The sequence below is a fragment of the Coturnix japonica genome, chromosome 2 (assembly GCF_001577835.2).
Source record: "Coturnix japonica isolate 7356 chromosome 2, Coturnix japonica 2.1, whole genome shotgun sequence".
Classification (NCBI taxonomy): domain Eukaryota; kingdom Metazoa; phylum Chordata; class Aves; order Galliformes; family Phasianidae; genus Coturnix; species Coturnix japonica.
Window position 1 is genome coordinate 96820264 of NC_029517.1, and position 25205 is coordinate 96845468.

General features: G+C 36.6%; 1 protein-coding gene across 6 annotated transcripts in view; it reads right to left on the bottom strand.

Moving 5' to 3' along the window:
• NOL4 (nucleolar protein 4) overlaps nt 1-25205 on the bottom strand; it is a 179612-nt gene that overhangs the window by 61398 nt on the left and 93009 nt on the right. For all 6 annotated transcript variants that reach the window (XM_032442699.1, XM_015855552.2, XM_015855553.2 and 3 more), the window contains one exon: nt 13647-13930. In XM_032442699.1, coding sequence (XP_032298590.1) covers nt 13647-13930 — 284 coding nt within the window. The remainder of the gene's footprint in view (nt 1-13646; nt 13931-25205) is intronic.

Sequence of the window (25205 nt, forward strand, 5' to 3'; positions counted from 1 at the left end):
TTAAAAATGTGCACAAAGGCACACTGTCAAAGCAGTTGACAGAAAAACAAGAAAAGTAAGCCTATTAAGGAGGAAATAAATTTAGCAACCTGGAGAGCATTCAGCCAAGCAAGTTACATATACCATAAACCAAGAAATGTGTTGTTAGAAGTAATATTGTAATATTTAAGGAGGAAGACAAACAACTTGCTAGACAGGTACACACACGTACATGCACACTCCTACTTTACACATAGGAAAAAAAAAAAAAAAAAGATTTTAAGCACAGTGCTTCAGTGATTTTAACTGTTATATTCATTTTGCCTTTTTTTTTTTTTTTTTTAATAAGTTGCTTGTCTAATCACACTGCCATACAGTTTCAGACAATCATTCTGACACTCCTAGGCTCTCACTATTGTGCAGTTCTCTCAGTTTTGGTTACTTACTCAAGTAATTACTTAGATTTATCAATGGTGCAATCAGCAAAATAATAGCTGTACACTGTCCAGCTCTTTAAGGCCGGAGAATTAACTGCAGCTTGTACCAAAGTACTCTGAACTCACACTGCTGTCAAGAGGAAAGCCTGTATGGCCCTGCAGGACAGTATTAAAGGGAATCAGATGCATACATCAAAGGCCTCAGAGCCCCATTTCTGTTTTAGAACAGAATAAAAGCACTTTAGGATGCTGGGAAATGCCACAGTGCCAGTGGGAAGCACACATCCTTCCACAAAAGTGTATACTGGGCACAGATCAGCCAAAAATCCCTTCAAAGGTTCCAAATGCCCATGTGTATGCAACTGAATCCCATTCTACCATCTAAGAGAAGGAAAAACTCACACAGGTTCTAACTTCTGTATTACGTAAATACAGCATACAGGGAACTTATATGATTACTTTTAATGGAAACCTCTAATTTTAAGGCAAGATTTATTCACGTAAATGTCAACAATGTCATTCTCCTATGTAAACATACATATGTTTTCATGAGGAGGGCTGAATACATTTGCCCAAGGAATCAGTGAAATTTTTATTCTTGTTCATGGAAAAAGAAATTAAACTTAAAAAATTAATTCTGCCTATGCTAACAAATCCAGAGGAACCTTTCCAACCATTATTCAATTGAAGTTGACTGTAATTCTACTGAAACTGAATAACAATGTCTGGAGATCAGGGATTGCAAACGAAAAGTAAATCTCTATGCCAGCTTTCCTACAGATAGTTTGACTTTACAGAGGTATGTTCATGCCTGTTTTCTAATCAATAGTTAATGGTGGAATATACTTGCCTCACAGGAGCTGATTTATTCTTACTAGTGCTTCAAGAATCACATACGTGCTAAATAAATACAAAGAATTAAGATATAGGAAACCCTAGCAATTAAAATATCTGCTATATCTGGTATAGATTTCTCATTCCTGCTGCAGAAAGAAATTCCTGCACAGAATTATCCTACTAGAAAAAGTATATCCTAAAAGTTAAAGTAACAGTATGAATTATACATGTTAAGTGACAGATCTAAAAAGTAACACAGCAGCATTGTATAAAGGTCAAGAAATTCTTCAGTAGGAAATGACAACAAAAGGTTCATGAGAATTCTACTGACACTGCCTATCTCTTACAGGCAAAACAGCTGAAGTAGAGATAGCAAGTGCCTCAAAGTGAATGGTAGATTCATAAAGCCTAAATTCATTTTTTTAATTTGTTATTTGAGACATATAGACTTAGATATAAGTTACAGAAAATTTAGTCACTAGAAGAAGTTATTAGAAAGTTAGCATCAAATGTGATTTAAAAAAAAAAAAAATCTAACAGGAAAAGAGTAAAATCAAAGCAGTATACTGCCTGCCAATTTTATACAGGATAAAAGAAAGAGAGAAAAATAAGGAATCTTAACACTTCCAACACATTTTAGAGGTATTCTTAAGAACTACTTACCTGTTATACTGGTGAGAATGATCTTCAATTGGCATGGTTACTGCTGTAAAAATAAATAGCCCGTCCAGAGTTTTATACACCAAGCCATATATGTATGCAGGGCTTAAGATCTACTAAGGAATGCAAGTTCTAGACACCTAGGCCAGGTTTTTCATAAGTTTATGCCAGGGAACTAGCAATTTAAGAAGCTAAAAGCCATTTTGGCCCTTTAAGCATTCAAGGTGGAGCATTGGAATAGGCTGCCCAAATCTCCTCCAGAGATCTTCAAGACCTGACTGGACACCTTCCTGTGCAACCTACTGCAGGTAACCTGCTTTAGCACAGGAGTTGGATTTGATGCTCTCTAGAGGGTCCCAACAACCCCTATGATTCTGCAATACTTCTACAGACTCGTGGATTTTAAGCCCAGAAGAGAATATCTGCACTGCAGAACACCATCAAGTAATATCTGAACATAAGGAAATATTTTTCACTCTTTTCTATAAGCCAATCATTCCAAATAAATTGCACGTTAAGTAGAACAAACATATATGAAAAGATCTACTATCTTACATAGAACAGTTTTATGTAATGGTTACCTACTTTCATAGGAATGGTTGCTTACAGTCATTCTAAAAATAGCTTATCTCAGTTCCAGCCTGTTTTTTAAAAAAAGTAATTTTCAGCCACTGAATGTTTTAGAAACTTTGTCTTCTTAGATACAATATAATCTATTAATTGGTAAGAACCAGTGAGAATATCTGTGGAGAAGCTGCCATTTTGCTTTATTTCTATTAACACAATTCTCTCGTCTTGCAAGTTTTTCAGCTTCTTGGTGTTATATCACATGTTCCAACATACTACAGTTTCCAGTAGCTTTTTTCAATATTACGTAAATGTGTATGTACTTCCTGAAGGCAGAGCGGATATTTAATTGTACTATTATGTATAGAGGTAGGTTTTAAAAAGCATCCAATGAATCACACAGAAGCACAAACTTTGTAAGAAAGTCATCATTGATGGAAGAAGCATATTCCATAAGATACTGGCATCTTGTTACTATGTTTCTCCATTTCTTGGCTGAGCCAAAAAAGTGTAGAGTGTCATACATGCCCCAGATTCTTCTTCTCCATTAAAATTGGCTATTCCCTCTAAGCAAACACGCTGAGGGAAACAGGATGTTTAAAACCTTTATTTTAATTTTTCAGTACAACTTTTGACAGATGTTCGGTCCCACGGGGGTCTATCTGTAAAATATTTGTTAAGAGTTTGTGACTAACTGTACAAAGGGTACAAAGACACATGCATTTGGGAAGGGAGGGGGCAAAAAATTAAATATCGCTTGTTCAGTACAAAAGGCCGAAAGAATATCCATATATCTTTTTGAGGGCTGGTATGGAATTCATAGTATAAGGCTGAGGACTGAGGACTGAGGACATGCCATACTGGGGCCATTCATGCTAACCACTAAGGAAATCAACTCACCTTTCCTCACTTTTCTTGTGTATTTTCTTATCCAGCCCAGGGACTCAAGTGCAGCGGGTACAAGGTAGAAATTCTGAATAGTTTTGCAAAGGCTCTTCCTGATCATGTAAGGCAATTCCCAAAGGCCATGAGAAATAGAAGCAGAGGAAATACACGACATCATGAGCTCTACCCAAGTACCAAATATATAATGGAGTCAGAAGCAACATACAAGATAAAATTCATATTTTAATTAAAATGCTCATGAAAGACCATCACATATTCTTGTCTACTGGAGCACCTTTACACAAAGGTTTGTGTGGTGTTGCAGATGCCTCAACAACAAGAGACGTGAAGTATTCGTATGCTCTTGATTCATCCATATGATGCCTTCAACTTCCCATCATGGCCACTGAATAGGACTGTTCTCATCAGACAATAAAAAAAATATGTAAATAAATATATTCACTCATGTATCAAAATGTACATATGCTTCTGTGAACGTAGGTGTAAATAGGAAGAGAACAGCATGTATTGCTATCCATCAGATTAAAGGAATAACTCATGGCAACATTGGGATGGGAATAATTAAGAAAACAAACTGCATAGATGGAAAGGGATGCTGAGAATGATAGTATGGGACCAATACAGCTGAACAGAACATCTGTAGGGGAAATATTTGTACTATGCCAAAATCCAAGCAACAGCTGAAATATACAGAAGTCCTGTGAGCTCCAAGAAGCAGCAGGTTAGTAAAAATACTGCGGATGTATATTGTTTCTTGTTAGCTGCATAACACTTCTATGACTGGAATGAAAACTCAACACAAGTTATAGACCCCGACCTTTGGCAGCATACTTTCATACTTCACACTTCTGTACTTTGTCATCAGTACCCAATGAAGAATAAACTTTTGTTTACACTATACTCAAAGCCAATTCCCAGGATTTTTCTCTGCTTGCACAAGAACACTGTTCTGTAATGTTCCTACCAACCAGTGGTTTATTTGTTACCATGGGTTTTGAAAGATTATTTGATCTATGACTTTTGATTATGTTTAATTAACATACCACATGTTTAACAGCTCCTACTGCTTACCTACATTACAATTCTCTCCCTGTCACAATAATGAATTTAGATACTGCATTTTTCTGTGTGTCTTTGAAGCACACAAAACTGGTCACTGTTAGAGCTGAAGTATAAGTCAGTATCTTTTAATGAAACATAGGGCAAACAAAACTTGAAGCAAACTGTTAGGGACTACTGGAGGTTGTTGGTTTTGTTTCCCTCTTCTGTAGAGAATGAAAGGGACCATTTGGGTAATTCATCTGGCAAATTATTTGTTCCTGCAGAGACTGAGGCATCAGTGATATCTCCAGTACACCTCACATTTTTCCTGTGTCACAATTCAGCTGCACAATTGTTGCTTCTTATAAGGCCGAAGGTTATTAACCAGAGCTTTATGAAAATTTTGGTTTTTGGTGAGCTGCACTGTCCTGGACCCCACTCTATGACTTAAGTTGCCATTTCAAGAGAAAGGTACACAGTAACTTAGGTGACTCCTTGCAATGCCCTTTCCTGGTAATTGATATTATTATCTACATCTATTATTTTATTTGTAAAAAACAACAACAAAAAATCAGCTAGGTCTTCCAAGGAGTCTTTGGAAGCAAATACAGTAGAAAAGAAGATAATTAACAGAAAAAGCCAAAGCAGAAAAAGAAGGTTAAAAGACAAGCAACAAAAGATAAATATAAAAGAAAGCAGAGTAATTAAATAGTTTTAAAGATGAATTTTACTTGTCCCTCCTTCCTTCCTATCCTAAAAATTAACCTATTCACTTCCCTCATATCACCTTGAAAATCTGTTTACCTGAATTAGTAAGGATCTGAAATAAATATTCTGTGTTCTATTGTGCCTGATTATTCTTAGCTGTAGAGGGAAAACATAAAACATAGAAAAGCACAGTATGTTTGCAGGTGTGTCAGACATGCACAAGACATTTGCCTACTGACATTCATTCAACAACAACAACACAAAAAAAAAAAAAGATTAGAAAGGGAGATGTCTGTAAGAACTAATAAAAATATATTTTATTTTTAACCTCAGCAACACATTTTGTATAAAAGTCATTAAATAAAAGGGGGAAATAAAAGGGGGGGGGGGGGGGGGAGGTGGGGAAGGGAAAAAAAAAAAAGCCCTTTAACTTCTTTCCTGAGCAGCAGAGCTGGTGTATAGAAAATAATTCAATATTGTATGAAAAAAAAAATAATAGGATGGAGTATCAGGATTATCAATTTCTTAAATAACAATATAGCTTTGGAGGAATATCATGTGTAGAATGTGGCCAATTATCAAGCCATTCATCACAGACCCGTTTCAAGGATTAGCTCTTCAACCTCTGTCATCTGAAAAATAAAAAAATGACAGTTCATCAGCTGTAAATAATATTAAGACTAAATGCAGTTGCAGCGAGTAGCAATTATCGCTGCCCCATTATGTCTTACTCAATTTCCCACCAAATAGTATTTAATCTTCCAAGAGGAAGATTTGCCCTCTATTTTTCTCTAGTTGGTAGAGGAGCTGTGATAATGGAAGGAGAAGAAAAAGCTGCTGTGAACATTTGACCCAGTAGGACTTCAACATAAATTCAATTTCCTTCCTAACGAAAAAAAGCACGCTCACAAAAGCAAGGGTTAGGGACTAAAGGTATCATTCACTGTTACAAGACCCAGTCCCAAAGGTATCTGTCATGAACAAACTCAGGCTGAAGTCAACAGGAATCTTCCTGAAAGATACAGACAGATAAAAGATAAGATATCCTGAAGATACAGACAGTTGTTTCCCAGGCTATTGAGTTACATAAAGTTCTTGGTTGTACATAGGGACAAACATAGCAGTTTCATACACCTTACCTCATTGATTGCTGCTGCCCTTGATAGCTTTTTCACTCGACTGAACAGATGTCCAGTCACTAGAAACAAGGTGGACAAAATCCTGCTTCCCTTCCAGGCACGATTGCTTCTGTTCCAGTACGAGGGACCAGTGGCTCCAAAGGTGGGTGTGAATGAAGACAGACAGCTGGATCTATGAGTAACACACATGCAATCTGGAATCAACAGCACAACTGTCTGCTACTTGACCAGTGTGCATTTGTTTCTTTTTAAAAAAAAATCTGTGAAAATTTATAAAAGATCACATTAAAAAATATTTTTTTCCATGCCAGTTATACACTAGCTCTGATTTCATATGCATACAGAGCCAGATTTTATTCTCTGTTACAAATATGTAAATCTGAAGTAACATCATCAACTTCAGCTTAACTGTTCTGGATTTGCATCACTGTAATGAATTCCCTGCAGGGAACCAATTTCATTTTCAAGGGTTTTCACAGAATGTGAAAACCAGCTACTAAATGTATTTCCAGTAGGAGGAATTAGACATGGAACTGATGTTACCACAAACAAAGGGCTTTGATGAATGTGACTGCTAGAGGATCCAAGAGTATTCATATTTCCTGACAAATAATGCACTAATTTTTGTATGCACCTGTAGTTGTTTCTCATTATAACATCGTTCTCTTTGCAATTCATTATGAAACTCCAAACTCAGAAGATTCAAGTCTGAAAAAGACAACATCTTATAAACTTAACTTATTTGTTAAGGAACAGGATCCTTAACATAATATCAAATTTTCATCGCTAGAAAGCTTCTCAGTGGCATGTAACCATTACCCTATCAAAGAGCAGAGGGGAAAAAAGAGAGAAAAAGAAAAAGAACAACTTCTTCCTTGCAGCTTTCTCCTAACAATAAATAAAGTAACTTCTAAAACAAAATGTAAAGGTCTATGTCTTTACAATGAGATCAACCTACATAAACCCTATGTATGAAGTAGGAATTGATAGAGAAAAAGAAAACATGTTGCTCTGTCTTATTCTTGCATAAATGTGGCAGTAGGAAAAAAGGAGGAGACCATAAAACTTTTTGCATTCAATTTTTGTTCTCCATGTACGGATGAAAGGGAATCTCTCTTTCTATTGAAGTGCATCTCCAAAGCAGCTGTAGAAAACACTGGTGTCTGCTACATTTGCACAAACCTAATAATACAAGAGAAAGAACCAAGTTGCATTGTTCAGCAAAATATTTTTGCCTGCCTTCGCATACAAAAGATGCAAGCCAAATGATGTTGTAGCCTTGCACCACCTATACACAATGGCAGGAAGGGTGGATTTCACATTCAGTTCACTTCTGTTTTCATTTCTTTGTTTGAGTTTCAGTACAAACTACTTCCCAAGAAAAGCAATAATCAATCAGATAAGAATTAAGTCACGGCTGGAAGAAGTTACCACCCTTTTATTGGTGCTATGTCTAGAATGGTGAAAGCAGGCTGTAACCTTGTAGTGGTACAGGCTAATATGGGCTGATGTCTTGCTGCTTCACAGGATGTGTATCATGATGGGTTTGCATTGTGTCCTGCTCTTTTGTTGTTGTCTGCTCAAAATCTGTTATAGCACCAAGTGTTGTAAAAAGTCCTACCCCCATCTATCATCAGACTTTGTTTCCCTCCTCATAGTGTAGTAATTACAATAGAAAACAGAATTTCCCTGAGTCTTCCATGGACTTGATACTTAATCCATAAAACAAAGACATCAAACACCTGGTATGCAGACTTTTAAGACATGTTAACAAAACAGCAGTCAGTAAAATATGCCACTGCTTTAATACCTGCTATCTGACTACAAAATATAACAACTGAAAACAATACAAAAGGAATCCAGTTTCCTCTTCTTACAGACAAAGTGAGATAAAACTTTTGGCAAGAGAAATGAGCTAGATGTTCTGTGAAGATGATGAATTGTCAAAGTTTTTCTCTCAAACCTCAACTAACTCCTAATCCATATTTTAATCTGTAATCTGGGCACTTGGCTGCAGAGTCTTAAAGGGAAGGAGGGAGGGAGGAAAAGAGGAAAAAGGTAAGTAGTATATTCAACACTATTCTTCACCACAACAAACTCTTACAGTTTTCATTTTACCCCTCCCTTCAGGTACATGCGCATTTGTTTCACATCTCATCATGGCTTTTTAAAATAAATTACACCCTAAGTAACTCAATAAACCAATAGTGACCTGTACAAAAGTCCTGTGTAACTCATAAGGACACCACTTGCTTTGAAAAAAAAAAAAAAAAAAAAAAAAAGTTGTGTGATCCCTTAAATTCTGAACGTTTCTTAAGGCAAACCTGAAAACAAACATACAGTGACTCCATGTGCCTCAGATACCCAAAATCACACTTCATGCCATTTACAGGACATTAGGAATGATAACTCATACGATACTGATGTAACTACCTTAAAAAAAGAGAGAATGAGTAAGAAACACATTGAAACTCTACCTTATGCTTTGGAGATTAAATCTAACTGAGGCTACATTCACATGCACTTCTGGAAACTAGCTGGAATCATGTACCAACCAATTACATCAGCTTTCTCTGTATATTTGTGTTGGTTTTTTTTTAGGTCAGATTACTTTGATTCTGTATGCTTCCTTCAATAACGCTTAACCTCAGCAAAACAGATGTTACAAGAAGCTGCAAGTGGACAACCTACTGAAGATGACTGAAGTTTTACATACAAATGCATGCAGAAAGTTCAAATGATTCCTCACATCTCATATATGCTTTGGCTTTCAGAATTTCTTTTAACAGTTGTTAAAACCTTCTTAGACTGGGATCTTTCCTAAAAATGGACAACATGCTAGACTAGCCTGCAACAATGTGAGTGCATCCACTTCAATACCAGTTTGAAGTTGCAGTAGCTGGGGAGAAACAGCCCCAACCCCAGGTTGTGGTCTATGACAATAATTCTTTATATCAAGTTGGAAAAAATAGCCTACGTACCCTTGAAAAGTCTAACATTAAAGGAGTTATAGAAAGACAAGACTTCTTTCTATAGAAGGAAGAAGAGGAAGGAAGAGGAAGAAGAAGAAAACATTAGCCATTTGTCCACAATTAGTAGGTATCTGGACAAAGTGGACACACAGTGTGTGTTGTTACTTCACTGAAATGTATCTATTAGGAATTCATGATCAGTAGCACACATTTCTATCTGGGAAATCGCAGAACAGAATTTTTTCGTATGAGGGGTGTCCTTTGCAATATACACAGGATGAGCTATTTATTATAATCCATATAGGGTATATAGCACAACATTAGTACAGCTGGTTAGCTCAAAAAACTGTTTTCCCACACTATATTACTGTAACCCAATGCAGAAGGAAGAAAGTCATTTAACAGGTGTGGGCTTGCTGTATATCATGTAATAAATGATGTGGAAGAGATAACACTATATAGTGAGTTTCAAAATACATTGTACACTATAGGAAAAAGCAGTAACACAAGAATCAGAAATCAAAGATCTCATTGCTATGGAGACTCCACCATCATCAAACTAAACACAGCATTCTCACACATAATGATCTGAAATAATCTATAAATGCACTTAACTATTTAAATTCAAAGAACTGTAACTGCAGATTATTTAAAGATGAGTAAATTTATGAGTTTTCCATAATACAGATTTGGCCCTGTTGAGATTTATGTATATATATTTGTATCTAAACAAAGTTCCACTGATTTCAGTAGAACCTTAAATGACTATAGGAAGTTCTACTGATGTGAGCATCTGGTTCTTACAGGAGGATCACTTTCAATAAAAATAAAAATCAGTGAATGGAAAGCATTTTGGACCATAGTTTAAGGTTAAGCTGCAATTTCCAATACTCTCCATGTCAAACAGAATGTGCTTTTTCCACACAAAAGTTACCACACATGCTTGCTGCTTGGAACAGTGGATACAACAAGAAATTTTACACTGTCCTCTGAAATGTAATTACTGTTTAGGGATTGTTGTCAACATTAGTTTTTAAAGACTAAATAGACTGATTAGAGTGTTCTTTCAGTACCGTGCTCTGCTAGTTTGCAAATTTCAATTGAGATTTGTTCATATCTGATCTTCAATTATGCATCAGTCTTTTCAGACAAACTTGATTCCCAAAAAAACTACTTTACTTTACTCATTATTTTCTTTATGAGCTTGGATTTTAAGAAAGTATTAACTGTACCTGTTTTGACATTCAGTACTCTCTCCTTCTTTCCAAATGAAGCCTCTGTCTAGCAAACTTTCTACATAGCTTAAGAATATAACTTCCTAAAATGGGTAGATATTCTGAAAATTGGAACCCAACAAATAAGTGAGCATTTTCATTAAACATTTGCCTATTACCTGCCTGATATGTGAGGAAAACATGATGGAAACACTATCATCTTTTCTCCAAATGCTTCCTGTAATCATACATCCACAGCACGTACACAATTATCAATCAGAATTCCATTGTCAAGTGGTGGAGCTTACCATTACATGTGAAGAAAATGTTCTTAAAAATAGCACTGTACAACCAAATACCTTAGATATAGTTTAAGAAAACTACTAGTTTCCAAGAAAAAAATAACATTACAAGTCTGTGATTTGGTGGAGGAGATATAATGTGTTGATAACTTTCAACTAAAGAGAAGTAACCTTTTGGTTTTTATTCTGGCTAAATTCAGCTTTGACATGCCAGTGTAAGTTATCTTTAAACCTAGAGACAGATCCAAATGAATGCAAGTTGACCAGAGAAACTGCAGCTTCGAGTTTGCTAAAACTTATGATTAAGTATCCAAAAGGTGCTTCAGGTAGAGCAGGTATGAAACACACCAGCCATAAGGTCTTCTCAGCTCCATTCCTTCACCTGTGGGTTTCACAGAGATATGGCTATCTCCAGCAAGCAACATCCTCTGGAGGCTGAATGGGCCATTGTAGAAAATGGACAAAGCACAACATATTACTTCCCGCAATGCTAGCCCAATGATTTAAAACGTATTTTCCTGTATTAAGAAACCAGATTTTTTTTTTTTTATCACTGATATCTCATGTAACTTTTTTCTTGATCAGGTGTAAGGCCTGTAAGATATTCTCTGACTCTTTATCATGTAAGATACCACACGAGGTAAAACAATAGGAATGATTTAGATAAGTGAATGTGTATATGAATGAAACACTGAATTGTTGTATAGCCCATTTTATTCTAACATATTGATGATTCTTGTTACTTCTAAAACCATTCTGTTACTACTTTAAAATTTAAAAGTTAAGCATAGAATTAATCTGTAAAATAAGAATGTGGCCACAAAAACAATTTTATTCTACAATAGGCTTACAAACCTCTGACTTTTTTTTTCATTCCAGGAGTACGCTCTTCCTGAAGTCTTCACTCCATATTTAATAATTTTTACTGCATATTTAATCAATCATATATTTAAATCAACTGTAACCATCAACACGAGTTTTGCTAGGACAAAAAGGAGAAGTAAATTTGCATATTATTAGCAGTATGGAGTGGGTAGGATGACAGTGAGTGATGAAAGAGTGTATCAGTGTGCGGGATGATTCAGACCTCTTAAAATTTGTAAAGTAACAAAGAATGAGTTGTCTTTGGTTGTCATCTCAACTCATTACAGACAGATTTTTAACACTTTCTGATAACTTTTTTTTCTTTGCATCTGAGTTGAAACTGAATAAAATTGATAAGAAAAGAATATTAGGTTATATTCCCGTCTAAGCTGTGAATGAGTTCTACATTAAGATTTCTACCTTCCTTCACCAAGCTTATTTGTGTACAAGAGTAACGGCAAAAGCAGTAATATCCCTCAGGCAAAAGAGCCTGTGTGTCTATCAATGTTTGGGTGACTGGCTTAGAGAAGGTTCATTGGAACAACATGCCCTGGAGCAAATGAAAATACCATTCATATATGCCAATTTGGAACTCACTGTGCAGTAGTCAAAGTACCGAATAAATCCAGCACTGGAGTGCAAACACACTCCCAGACTTGAGTTATTTAGAACATAAATTAGAATTTGTAGAAACAAATGCATTCCATGCTGATTAACAAGTATCATGAAAATTTAGTGATGAAACTTTGGGTACACATCATTTGCTAAACAGGACTGATCAAGAAGGAGATCTACTAACAACCTCCTGTTTTGTCTCCCCCCTTTTTTTTACCCATCAAAACCAGACACTTGAATAAACATTTCAAGTTTTTATTTTTACTCCGCAGGCAATGATGACAGGAGTTAAAACTTTCCTGAAAATAACTGCTCTTCTCCAGGCACCAGTCATATACAATCCCATTATGGAATGCCTAAAAAAAGAGATTTCTTGCATCACTCATATTTCAAAGCTCTGCAAAAAAACAAGGGAGTTCAAAGTATGCCTTTGCTGTCAGGTAATTTTGTTGTGTGCTACTGAGAGCTAGTGACCAGCATTAATAGTATTTGGATCCAGTACTAACATCTTATTATTGCTGCTGTAAAAGAGGTAATCCAGTTTGGAGTTATCAAAAAAAAAAACAACAAACAACAGTATTTGTTGCCAATAAGAGCAGAGCAGAACATCAGATAATTTCTATGATAAAAGCCATTTCTTCACCCTCCCTACATATGTCCTCGTGACATTCCCTCATGATAAATACCTACCAAGCTATCTATCTAGTCTGTAGAATGTGCCTTTATTCACAATATAACCATTCTTGCTCCTCCTTCCCCACATAACGGCAGCTACAAAGAAAAGCCCTGAGGGGATTACAGCTTCTTGAAGCAAACTTGTCAGTTTTAATTCAGGTTAGGTACCCGCCTAACACAAACAATCAGGAAGGAACCCAATCAGTTCCTTTCAGATGCTGAGAGTTCACACGTAATAATTTGTTTGGGCATACACACTTAACATTTATACAGATTCATTCTATAGATACATAATACATGTAATGAGATGGTCATCTATAAATGTACATATAGATGTGTATCCCAGTATATGCATATATATATGCGTATTTATTAAATATTTTAATATATATCTCTCAAATTGATAATGTAGATATCACTCAATAAATGAACTGATAAAAGTCATGCCTGATGGAGAAATGTACATATTTTTGTTGAAGCATGAACACACTATATATGCCTATAAGTATACATGTACACCCATATACACTTGCATACACTTAATGTACATATGCATCATATGTGTGTAAGAGAGCATACTAATCTGTATATAGCATTTGAGTAATGATGTGACAAACATCAGACACATTGCATAAGTGCTTATCTGGGAATAACCTTTGGCTTGGCCTCTCAAAGCGTTTCCTTTTCTAATCTACACACTTCATATCTGGAGCATGTGGAAGCATCTTACCTTGCTTCCATTTTCTCTTGCCTCCCGTTCCATCTTGAGATCAGAAATTAGGAGAGTCTTGTATTTGTTCTTTCCATTACTGCTGTGATCATCTAGTCTGTATTCTGAAGTCAGCTGAGCAGAGAGGGGACTGTCACTCAGGTTCAGAGGCTGCTCATCCTGCTCCAGATTTGTTTTGCCATTACTGTTGGTTTCTGCCATCTCCCTGCAGTGTGTTCCCCCTGAAGCATTGGAACTGTGTCCCACGGTCTCATTGCCATTAAAACTCTCTGCGGCTGAATCATCTATTAAAAAATATATATTTCAGTCATATGCCACATCATCATCTTTGTCCAGTTCAAACATAATTTATATCTTCACAATGTTTTTCAAAATAGAGTTGAAAAGGTTTATGTTACTTAATCTCAGTACATTTCTGCAAAATGTGTGCACACCCCTCCACTTTTCCAAATAGAAACTCAGTGTAAATCAACAAAATATTGCTAAGTTAAGGGAAATGACCTGGGCTGACACCTTAGTGTCACTGTACACGAAAGCTAACCATCACACTGGAGTTTTAGGGACAAAGTGACAAAATCTGTCTTAAACCATCTGTCTGTCCATATGTCTATGGATCTATATATTCTTATATTGTGTTCATTGCTTCAGTCTTGCATGTTTCTGAAGTTAGCAGAGATGCACATGGTATTGAGAGAGAATGTAGTTCTCAGGTTTTAAGGGTGCAGAGCAGCATATGTCATATCCATAAACATCCTCTTACACAGATACAATGTAAATATATTGGATGTATTCGCTGCTGGCAATAGAGATTACACTGAGAAAGCCAGCTCCAAAAGCAAAGATCTCCTCTTTGTTTTGCTCATGTGCTCATCTCTTTTGCTCGTTCATTGTGTTGCAATACATTTTAAAATACCACTTAATAAATGATTAAATTATCAACCTGGAAATTACATCTGGAGACTCAGGATGTGGTGCTGTTCACCCCTAGATTTTACAGCTGAGAAGTCTGAGTAACATACATTTTTATATGCTTCTTGGTTTGTATATCCTGTGTTTGTCAGTACTGGGATTTGCCACCTGTTCTACTTTCTCAGCCACTCTTTGCTCCTAAGCAGTCCTTGGGATATCTAGCAAAACAATTTCTCTTTCAGTGGATGGATTTGGACCTCAATTTGATAACGTGCTCTCCCAAGAACCTCAGAGAAATTTAGATCACGGAGAAAAGCCCAGCCCATGGACCAACAAGTCTATGTTTATCACAGGCAGTGAAGCTGGAATCAGAACTGAGGAGTTAGGAATTCACACAGATCGAAACTGGAGACATGAGATGAAACGGGCCTTTATATGACAGCTGCTATCAGGCCCTACTATTCAAGTTCCATTGAAAAGAAAGAAACACGTTCACGTACAGATGGTATTTAAAGACACCACAATGCATACTTTAAAGGATGTGCTCAGAAACATTCACAAACATTCACACTTCAAGCTACACTATTAATCAAACTGTTGTCTATCAGTAGTTAATATGGTAAAAAACAAGTATTCCTACCCTCAGATTAGAATTTTAAAGCTGAAGAAAATGCCATATAAATGTGTAATGACGTAATTCTGTTAAGTACTTAGAGAGCCACAGGCAAGACATCGTACTTCAGCGTTTCGCTTGCCACACACATCTAACGCCACTATGTCAAAGTACGTAAGACTTGGCCCCCATTATGAAGATTTTTTGGTTTCTAAACCTGTAGAAAAATCTATTTTTATGAAAATACATAATAAAAATCACATTTTAAATGCTTTTATTTAAGGAGCAGATTCAACTTTTACAAAATGCTTTATATTTAATGACTGCAATGAAAAAAACACAAGCAAGATATGTTTCAGTTTATAACATTTTTACATTACCTCTCTTGTAAATTCAAATGTATATACACTAAAAGATACATGCTGTTCCTAGAATCAGATATTTAAATACATACAACTTGCATTCTAGGCACCATCTCAATCTGACATTCTCATTTAAAAGCCTGGAGCTAACTGAAGACTGAAGTGACATAATTTTGACGTCAACACAATGTATCCGTAATAAACTTCCTACCATACCTTGCGACTTACGACTTGGAGGACCTTACAATAACATATTAATAATAATAATAATAATTTTAAAAGATTAAAATCCTGAATAAATTTTCAAAAATTAATATAGTTGTATAATTTGGAACTAGCAAATGGCATTTGAAAAGGGAGATATACATATTTTTAAAGAAAACAGCTGTATTTTTAACTCATTTTAAAAGCTCTGAAATATAAAAAAGAAATCCAGTCTAATTATAAGAGAAACACTTTTAATATGACTGATTTGTATTTAGGACTGTTATCAGATGAGTGCCTTCTTGATTATCACTTTAACAAGCGACAGTTAGATTCAAATTAATTAAATCAATCAGCATCAAGTGGTGTATGCTCCTCCCTTTGAAAAGTTCAGGATATTCCCCATGGTTGGGAACAAAGGGAGAAATAATTCAGTTACCAGAGAAGGTACAGCTAAAAGCTGAGGCCAGTGTTTTCTTGCAGCACCTAAATCTGATCACTGGGAAGCCAGTGTGTCCTGGCAGATGAGAATCTTGTACAGAGGAGCCAGATGCCTAAATGGGAGTGATGGAGTAGGAAGGGAGCTGTGTCTGGAGCCAGATCCAGGAACAGCTGAAATTCAAAGCAAAGCTTTTACTTTGGGCTTAGAGTCATTAACTCTGGTTTTAATTCTTTCTTCCTTTTCTTTTGTGGATTTTTTGTTGTTTTTCTTTCTGTATGATGAATGATTGACAAATAAAACTTGCACGTGTGCCTGTTACAGTGTTAAAGAAAAATATTAAACCTATCTTTTCTGCTTTTTCTGAAATATAACCATTGAAATAGTCCTACCAAATACCTATGCTGAACAAATGTCATCAAATATTATGTTATTTTGAAACAATAGTACAGTGCATGCATGACTTTGGCTTTGCTTAGCAAAAGTTTTGTTACTTGATGGTAGATCTCAGTTCTACTATAAAGTCAAATGCCATCTTTTACAGTCATTTAACCTTGCTCATTAGAAACATTTTCTTGATTGTCAGTTAGGAAAAATGTTCAGGAGAACAACAGCAATGGCCATAAAGCACACTTCTGCCAAGTAAAAATAAATATGCATTGCCATAAAATATATATATATATATATATACCATTATATATATATATATATAATGAATTAGCACTGGTACTTACTTACAGATGTTACCAAGGTAACTAAATTACAAGGTTTCACGCATTTCTCATTCCTGGGCAGGTGGTATGTTCACGCCAAGAACAAGGCAACTCTAAAGACAGAGCTACCCAGTGCCTGAGGCACAAAACCACAGACTTGTAAGAAGTAGCTGGTTTGAGGAAAAAAAGGCTCCCATTTCATGAAGGGTATCACTAAAGGTGGGCACCAATGGGGAGAAGGCACAGGCCCAGACACTGGGTTGCAGAGTAATGTCAGCAAGGAACGTGGTGGGCCCTGGGTTTCATTGATATCATGGTGGCAGCTGGGGTCAGCCTGGGCCTGGCCTCCAGCACACACAGTTCATGTGTGGGCAGTGCTTGTACCACTAACGCAAGGACAGTGTGTTTTTGCAACATGCCTCTTGCGAAGGCTTATGGGAAGACCTCCAGAAAAGCACCCTGCAGCTGAATGTACCACAATTTGAAAGAAGAAGGGCAGATAGCCTCCTGACCTATGTCTAGTGCCAAGACAGTCACAAAAGAGGCACTGCAAAGAGTTCATAGAATCATAGAATCCTATAGAATCATAGAATCATAGAATCGCCTGGGTTGAAAAGGACCACAGTGATCACCTAGTTACAACCCCCCTGATATGTGCAGGGTTGCCAACCACCAGACCAGGCTGCCCAGAGTCATATCCACACTGTCCTTGAATGCCTCCAGGGATGGGACATCCACAACCTCTTTGGGCAACCTGTTCCAGTGCGTTACCACCTACTGAGTGAAAAAAATCCTCCTAATATCTAACCTAAGCCTCCCCTGGTTTAGTTTAAAAACATTCCCCCTTGTCCTATCACTATCCAACCTCATAAACAGTTGTTCCCCCTCCAGTGATTCACATCTTCAATTCCTCCCCAGGCCACCACTGTCCACAGACATCAGCCATGATAGTGAATGATGGCCTCATCAGACAATGCTGCTGGCTCAGAGCAAGCCATGTCTTTAATAACTGTGCCACTTTGAGACCTTATACACCACATGCTGGAAGGATGGAAGTATATCTACATTTTTTGTTGCATAAGTCTGAAAAGGGAGAATCTGACTGCAAAGCAGGTATGTATTTTGCTTCTCAGAAACACCTACACAGATATTCTCTTTAAGGAATTAAAGAGTATAATCCCACCAGAGAAAAACTCATTGTTTGGATGGGACAGCACCCTGCCTTTTTGCCAAACCAAGGAGCACTCCCCAAACTGAAAAAAAATGCCAGGAAAGAAAGCCCAACCAACACACAGAAACAGGCGCTATAAATAGTTTTGTTTCTCAGAACTGTTGTATCCTTCATTTACCTACTACATGACCTAAATCTTTGCCAAAAATCAGTTTCTCTATATTTTACACCTCACACTATGCAAGTGATTTCCATGACAGTTCACAGTCTTAAGGACACTCTGACTTAGAGCAAGAAATCAGGTATTAATTTACAGGATTACCTTTTCCTATCAACAGCATCTAGATTTTTGAATGAGCCAAAGAGCACACTTTGCTTGGAGTAAAGAAATTTCTTTACAAGTTAAAATGGAGTTCTTCCACTCAGAGAGAACTGTCCTCAGATCAGTCATGTCAAATCCTCAACACTGTTCACAGTACGTGCTCTCTTAAAGGGAAACAAGCTGAAATGTGCACGAGATTTCACTTGAATAACAAGTCCCTCAGACTTTTGAGAGCAGAAATTTTACATCTAAAACTCTGATATAAGCATCATTGATTTGCTGTGAACCTCAAACTAAGGTACATATATATGATTCTTGCTTATCTCCTTGTGAGAAAAAATCTTCAGATATTTTAAAGGATCCCTTGCATTACTGTTAGCAAACAATTTCAAGCTATATATCACTCATGCTTCTTATAGTCCTTGCAGATAATTCAGGGAGTCAACAAACCCTTCCACAAAAAGTCAGATCTCTGAATAATTTGTCTCCTTTTCTCAAATTACTTGTCAAGCTAGAATTCAATTAATATTTACAGCATACTTAACAAGTTTCTCTAGTTGAAATTTGTATGAAAATTGCCTGAAACTCACTGCATATTTAACAAGTCAGAAATCTACAGTTTTGCCCTTCAGCTCTAACAGCAGTAGCTTGACACAGACCCACAACCACACAGATACATGGAGGCTCAAATCTGCCTAAAGGGTGGTGATGGGTCAGGAAGATAAGGATCCCTCTCATTAACAAAAAAAAAAAAAAGTGAAGCAAGACCCCAAAGATGCCAAAGCACTCATAACATAGCAACTTTGGCTCTTTTGGGAAAAAATTTGACCATATGAGGAGAATCATACAAGATAACAACAATACTGATCATAATCAGCCTGATTAATCACAACAAATGCATAGGGCAATTGTAGGGGCCACTTTGCTTGCTTTGCTCTAAGATATGAAGATGGGATATGGGCACACATGCAGCCCAGACATACACTGATGCTTGCAGAGTCCAGGGTAGCATGCGCGCAGGTTAAACGAAAACTTAGAGTGGGCTGCCTGTTGACAGAGCATCTCTGAGAGCTGCAGTCACTGTAAAATGGGTAACTGTTCTTTCTAAAAGGAGGAGGTTGGATATGAATGAGCTGAGTGGGAAGAGTGAGACTGAAACTGCTGCCTGTGCAATTGCAGAGTGTCACAAAACCCACTCTCACAGATTGCCTACCAGAGGTCTGTATAACAAAGGTTGATTTAATCTCTTTGGGCAGGATACCAGCAGCTGAGGTCTTGCTGAACAACAGCTTACACCCTTAGCAAACTGATTCATTTGAACAGGACCACTTGCAACAGACAGTTGCAGACCAAAAAGTGACAGACTGGAGCAGTTTTGAATTACTATGCTGCTTTCTTTAAACCTTTGGCCTCAATATTATGCATGCTTTATTATTTTTCTGTGCTAAAACACAATTTTGATGAAAATGCTACATAAGCAAATGTTTAAAAGTAAGTAAATTACATTCATTCTGTACTTTCACATGCCCAGGCCTAATGGTAGTTATTGAAAAGAACAACTCTACTGGTAACAACCAGTAGCTATCAGGTAATCTGGGGAGCATGGTGAATCAGAGAAAAGGTGGCATAATCTGCTGACTCATAGGAACTTCTGTAGTATGAAATAATTATAAAGACTTTTCTCCAAGAACTAATAAAAAAGGTGAGGTCACATTTCACTCCCACCACTTTTCACAATGACCATTTAATATCAATTTGTCACAGTTATATATTTAGTTATGCTTCATTTGTATCACAAGTCATGTTTCAAGCATGAGCTCAATACATAACTTAAAAGCCAGTTCAAATCAACTAAATCTATTCATCTTCTCCTTTTCACATTATGATAACACCAGGAGAATTAATGGAGGTACAAAGGTGATTTCAGACCCTCTATTATTCCTTATTTCATAAAGCATAAGAATGGACATAGCTGGTTAGATCAAAAATCCATTCAGCACAATATCCTATCTCCAGAAGTGGCTATTAGGAAATGTTTGGGGAAGAGAATAAAGCAAATGTTGAGAATTCTCCCTTCTCCAGCTTGCCTAGCCCTTAGTGAATTTCAGTTCAAAGTTTTTTTGAGCTGGAGGTGATCGGACACTCAGCACATTTCTTTTCCGTGTTAATATCCAGTCACTCATTGACCCTGTGTAAGTCTCAAGCACCCTTAGAAAAGTCCTTAGAAAAGTGACTGCCACTGTGTTTCCTCTAAAATGTCAGTACTATGGCAAGGAAACAACATACGGGTATAAAGAAAAATAACAATTATTGGCATCCCTTTGATCAGTGTGAAAAACCTCTTTCTTGTAATGAATGCTAAAACTCCCTGAGATATGTACAGAAGTTATACAATAGTATAGTTTCTGATATCTTTGTACTACTGCAGTGGAGCTACCAGATCATGGCTAAGTACCAGGTGAAAAAGCATGGCTAATCCAGGGAACTCAGGTGCAAGCCATATACCTGAGTGACCAGAAGGGGTGGAGCCTGGATCCACCCCTCCTCACCCTCATTTAAGGGTTAGCAGCCAAGGGAGCAGCATCTCTCTGGATAGAGATTGCACTTCTTTTGAGCTGTCATGGGTTTTCAGAAGTTGAGTGAGCCAATTTTTTCTTTCTTTGTTACCTGCTATTGCTCTGTTGTATTGAATCTCATTAGAAGGAACTGTCATTGCCTTCTTTTGCAATACAGCTATGAAATAATGTAGCTGAAGACAATGTAATCCCAAATCACATTATTTAATTTTCATTGGAAAAACAGCAGATTTTCCAATAGTATCTATAAATTGACATTTACTATTGGGATCCTTACAACCAGCTGGATGATATGAGGCAGAGGACTGTGGACTTGACATGAAATACTTATATACTTCTGCCTTTGTGAAAGTCCCCAGTTTTAAATCCTGACTGCATTGTGCTACTATATATAAATGTTACGTTCAGTCTGATTGTCAGAATTAAAACATGTTGTTTTATTTTCAGGAATTATTTTCAGGAAAGGCCCTAAAGGCAATACATTTTGTACAGTTCCTACAATACAGCTGAACATTTCCTCACACATCACCCACAAATCAACAGAAGAATAGGTACCTGAAGACAGAATGATCTTACTAGATCTCTAGCAAGCCGAATAACTATGATACAGTGAGCAGAAAGTTCACAAAGCCCAAAGGGTCTGAAAGACATTTCTGCTATATCCACTGTTATTCCTCACCAGAGTTGTGATCTTGAAACTGAAACTGTCAAGCCACTTTACTAAGCAATGCATCTAAATCTGAATCTCTTCTCCCTGTGGAATCTGCACAGTGAACTGCCCTTTGCTAGAGAATAGGACAAGTATAAGAGGATGACATGAACATGCATAAAAAATAAAGATGGGAAAACTTGAAGAATTCTGTGCTTGAAAACCTTTACGTAAAGGCAATCATTTCACAACTAAAGCCAGTAGAAACACTAATATAAAATCTTGGACATAATACTAATTCAGCAACTTTCAAAACTTTTCATCTTGTTAAAGGTGGTCAATTTGCCCTTACTGAGTTACTATGGCCTAGACTCAAAAACAGAATACTCAGCAGTGCCAGGAAGTAGAACGAACAGAATCACTTTATTCAGTGAGAATCCATGAATGGTTTTGCATTTCTTTGCAGACCAGAGAGATTTCTTAAAGAAACTAACAGACCTTTGGTCTGAATTCATTTCTGATGCCACTGCAGGATACAGCAATGGGAGAGTCCATCCACAGAGTATTTGTGGCACATGCTTTTTCTGTGCTTTACAGTATTGATGAGGAACAATTACCAGTAGAAACAGAATTTGAGAAGGTTTTCCACCACAATTCCAACTATTTAGGTGCAGGTTGTTGTTAAAGCTCAAAGTGCTAGAAGGGGAAACAATGAAACCATAATCAACTGTAATACTTCCTTGGCAACGTTATAATAAGGGGCTACCAAAGGATGAAGAACAGCATAAAATGTTGAGAAATGACTATTTGATGAGCTAGCCCAACTGATCTGTATGTGGAAAGTGGCAGGATACTCCTGGCAAACAAAGCATCCTGAACACAATATTGTTGTCTATTGTAAAGCTCACCAGGGTTGAGAGCACTCAAAGACATGTCTGGTGCTATTTTAAATAACAAAACAAAGGACAATGCTATTGCAAAATCCTCTGTGTTATTTACTTTCCTTGAAAATCTCCTTGTAAAAAATCAACTTCTTTTCTCCCCAAATAACAACAATATACCAATTCTGAGGCTCACCTATAAATTTTTAGAAACAGAATATGAATCTGAAGCTGGATTTGAGAACAGAATAAGCTTATCATCTCTGGGTGGAGAGTTATTAGAGAGATATATTGGATCAAGTAGAAAAATTACTTGTGCTGTAAAAAGGAAAACGTGGTATTAGTCTTGATCACAAATAGAATTCCATTTGCAATACCTATTACTACCAGGATGGCTGTTATTTTTGTATTTAGTGAAAACACAAACAATAATACTGATACTCAATGACATGAAATGCTTGGTGTGTACTCTTCAGCAAAACAGCAACCGATTTTTCCTTTTTGGCACCTATAAATTACTGTAATCAGAAGAAATAATATGACCAATGCAACAAATAATATTATCTAGGGTATATAGTAAAAGTTCTCTGATCTAAACTATTACTTGCACTTCAAAAACAAATTTGGGTTGGCAAGATTGTTGGTAGTGGTACCAACAGGTGCTCCAGATATGACAGTTTCTCATTCTGTTACCAATTCTGTTCTCATTTTGGAATCAACAGAAGGCTTCAGGTCTAGCCATTAAACTGGTCCAAAAATTACACATCAATCATGGTAAAGCATTGTTGTATTACTCCTGGAGAAGTGAATGCAACAGAATTCAGCGCATAGAAAAATATTGACATAAAATGACCAATCGTACTATGTATGTCCATTCAGCCCCTTAAAAAATTTCAGCTTCAGTAAAAATAATTGTTATCATCTTTGTTTCTCGAATGTAAGAACAAAAACACTTTGGAAGACTCAAAGGGAAGACTCTATAAAACACCACTCTTTATGAGCCTTAGACAACTATATTAGCTCCAACAAAGAGGCACTTAGAAGGCATTCTAAGATTATTCTGATCCTATTCAGAAAAGTTGGTAATACTTCAAAGATATTCTTGGCACTCCTCTTCATGCAAACAGCTAAGAACAGTAGTGCTGATCCCATTTCCCCAAAATTAGCTGAAGTCCTGAAACAACATACTGTTGCGTGCACACTGTCAACACAGCAAAGAAAAGTCTGTATAGATGGAGATGGAGGAAATATCAATGATGTAGAAAATACCAAAATCTCAGTTTCTTCACTGCTTGATTCAGATAACAGGTTTAAATCTCTCAGCTGTAGGAGAAATGTCCCCAGAGGAGGTTTTTTGACTTTTAGTCCAAAAATTTTCAGGCTGAACTTGAAAAGCCTTTCATGATCAACACCTTTTGAGAGTTACTTAAATTTTGAGATTATCTTATTCTTCTAAAGAAAACTTGGAACAGCTGTTATTTGACATTTTCCTAACAAAGAGCAAGAAACAACTGAGAGATTAAGTGAACACCATGGGCAAGGAAGTCATTTCTATGTAGATGCTACAACTAATTTTCACAAAAAAATGCATTTCTTTCTAACTTCAGCAATGAACTCTGCAGTGTCTGGAGTTTCCTATACAAAAAGTAGCTGTCAAACTCAACAAGACAGCTACTGTTGTAGGAAATTAAGATAAAAACCAAGAAGCAGAGCAATGTCAACAGCACATTTGCAAATAGGACTGGTACTACTAGTGCAATTTCTACACCATGTGGTAACCACAATACAAACCATTAAAAACAATCTTCAGTACATTACATGGCAATGAAGAACAGAATGGAATGTCATGAGTGAGAAGCATGACATTGCTGCACTTAGACTTGAATATCCAAAACAGCATTTCAATCAGATCTCATTTGATTTGCTGCTGGCTGAATGCATTCACAAATCACAGGCACTCACAGGATTACTACTAATATTATCATCAACCCACACGAATGGTCCTGCAAGGGCCAAGTATTTCAGGTGGCCGATGTCTAACTTCAGTTCAACTACTCACACATAGGTAACATATTTTTAAGAAAAGAAATTGATAAAGCAACGGAAACCTAAATCAAATATGCACTTTAATCCAATTAGGGATGGTAATTACTCTTATTGCTACAAATGATAGTGAGTTTACAATGTAGATAGAATCCCACTGTATATGGATACTGGAAAAACAACCTGCACTTAAAAAGTTGGCTCACACGTGTTTTTTACATAAGCCATGAAACATGTCACTTACTCTAATACAGAAGCAACTACCTTATCTTCCTTTACTCGCTAGAGGACATATTTTTCTAAAAAATCTCAGTATGTTTCAGAAAACTATTTCAACTATAATGACTAGAGAAACACAAACTCAAAAGGACTTATTATCCACCTATAGACATACCATCAAAGGCGTCTGTGCCAGAGTACACCAGTGACTAATATATTGCCAGAAACAAAAGTGCAATGAGTAATCAAAATGCACTACAGATAAAAAGACCAATCACTTGGATCTTTAGATCACATTCATTCTCCTAACTTTTGTAAAAGTCCAGGTTGTTGCAAAGAGTGACAGAAGTCCTGGATTTCCATTGTATAAATTTCCACTGTAATCGCAATCTTCATATTATTGAAACTACTGTTATATATTTTGATATTTTGATTGTAAAATGACGCTTAGTGTTGCG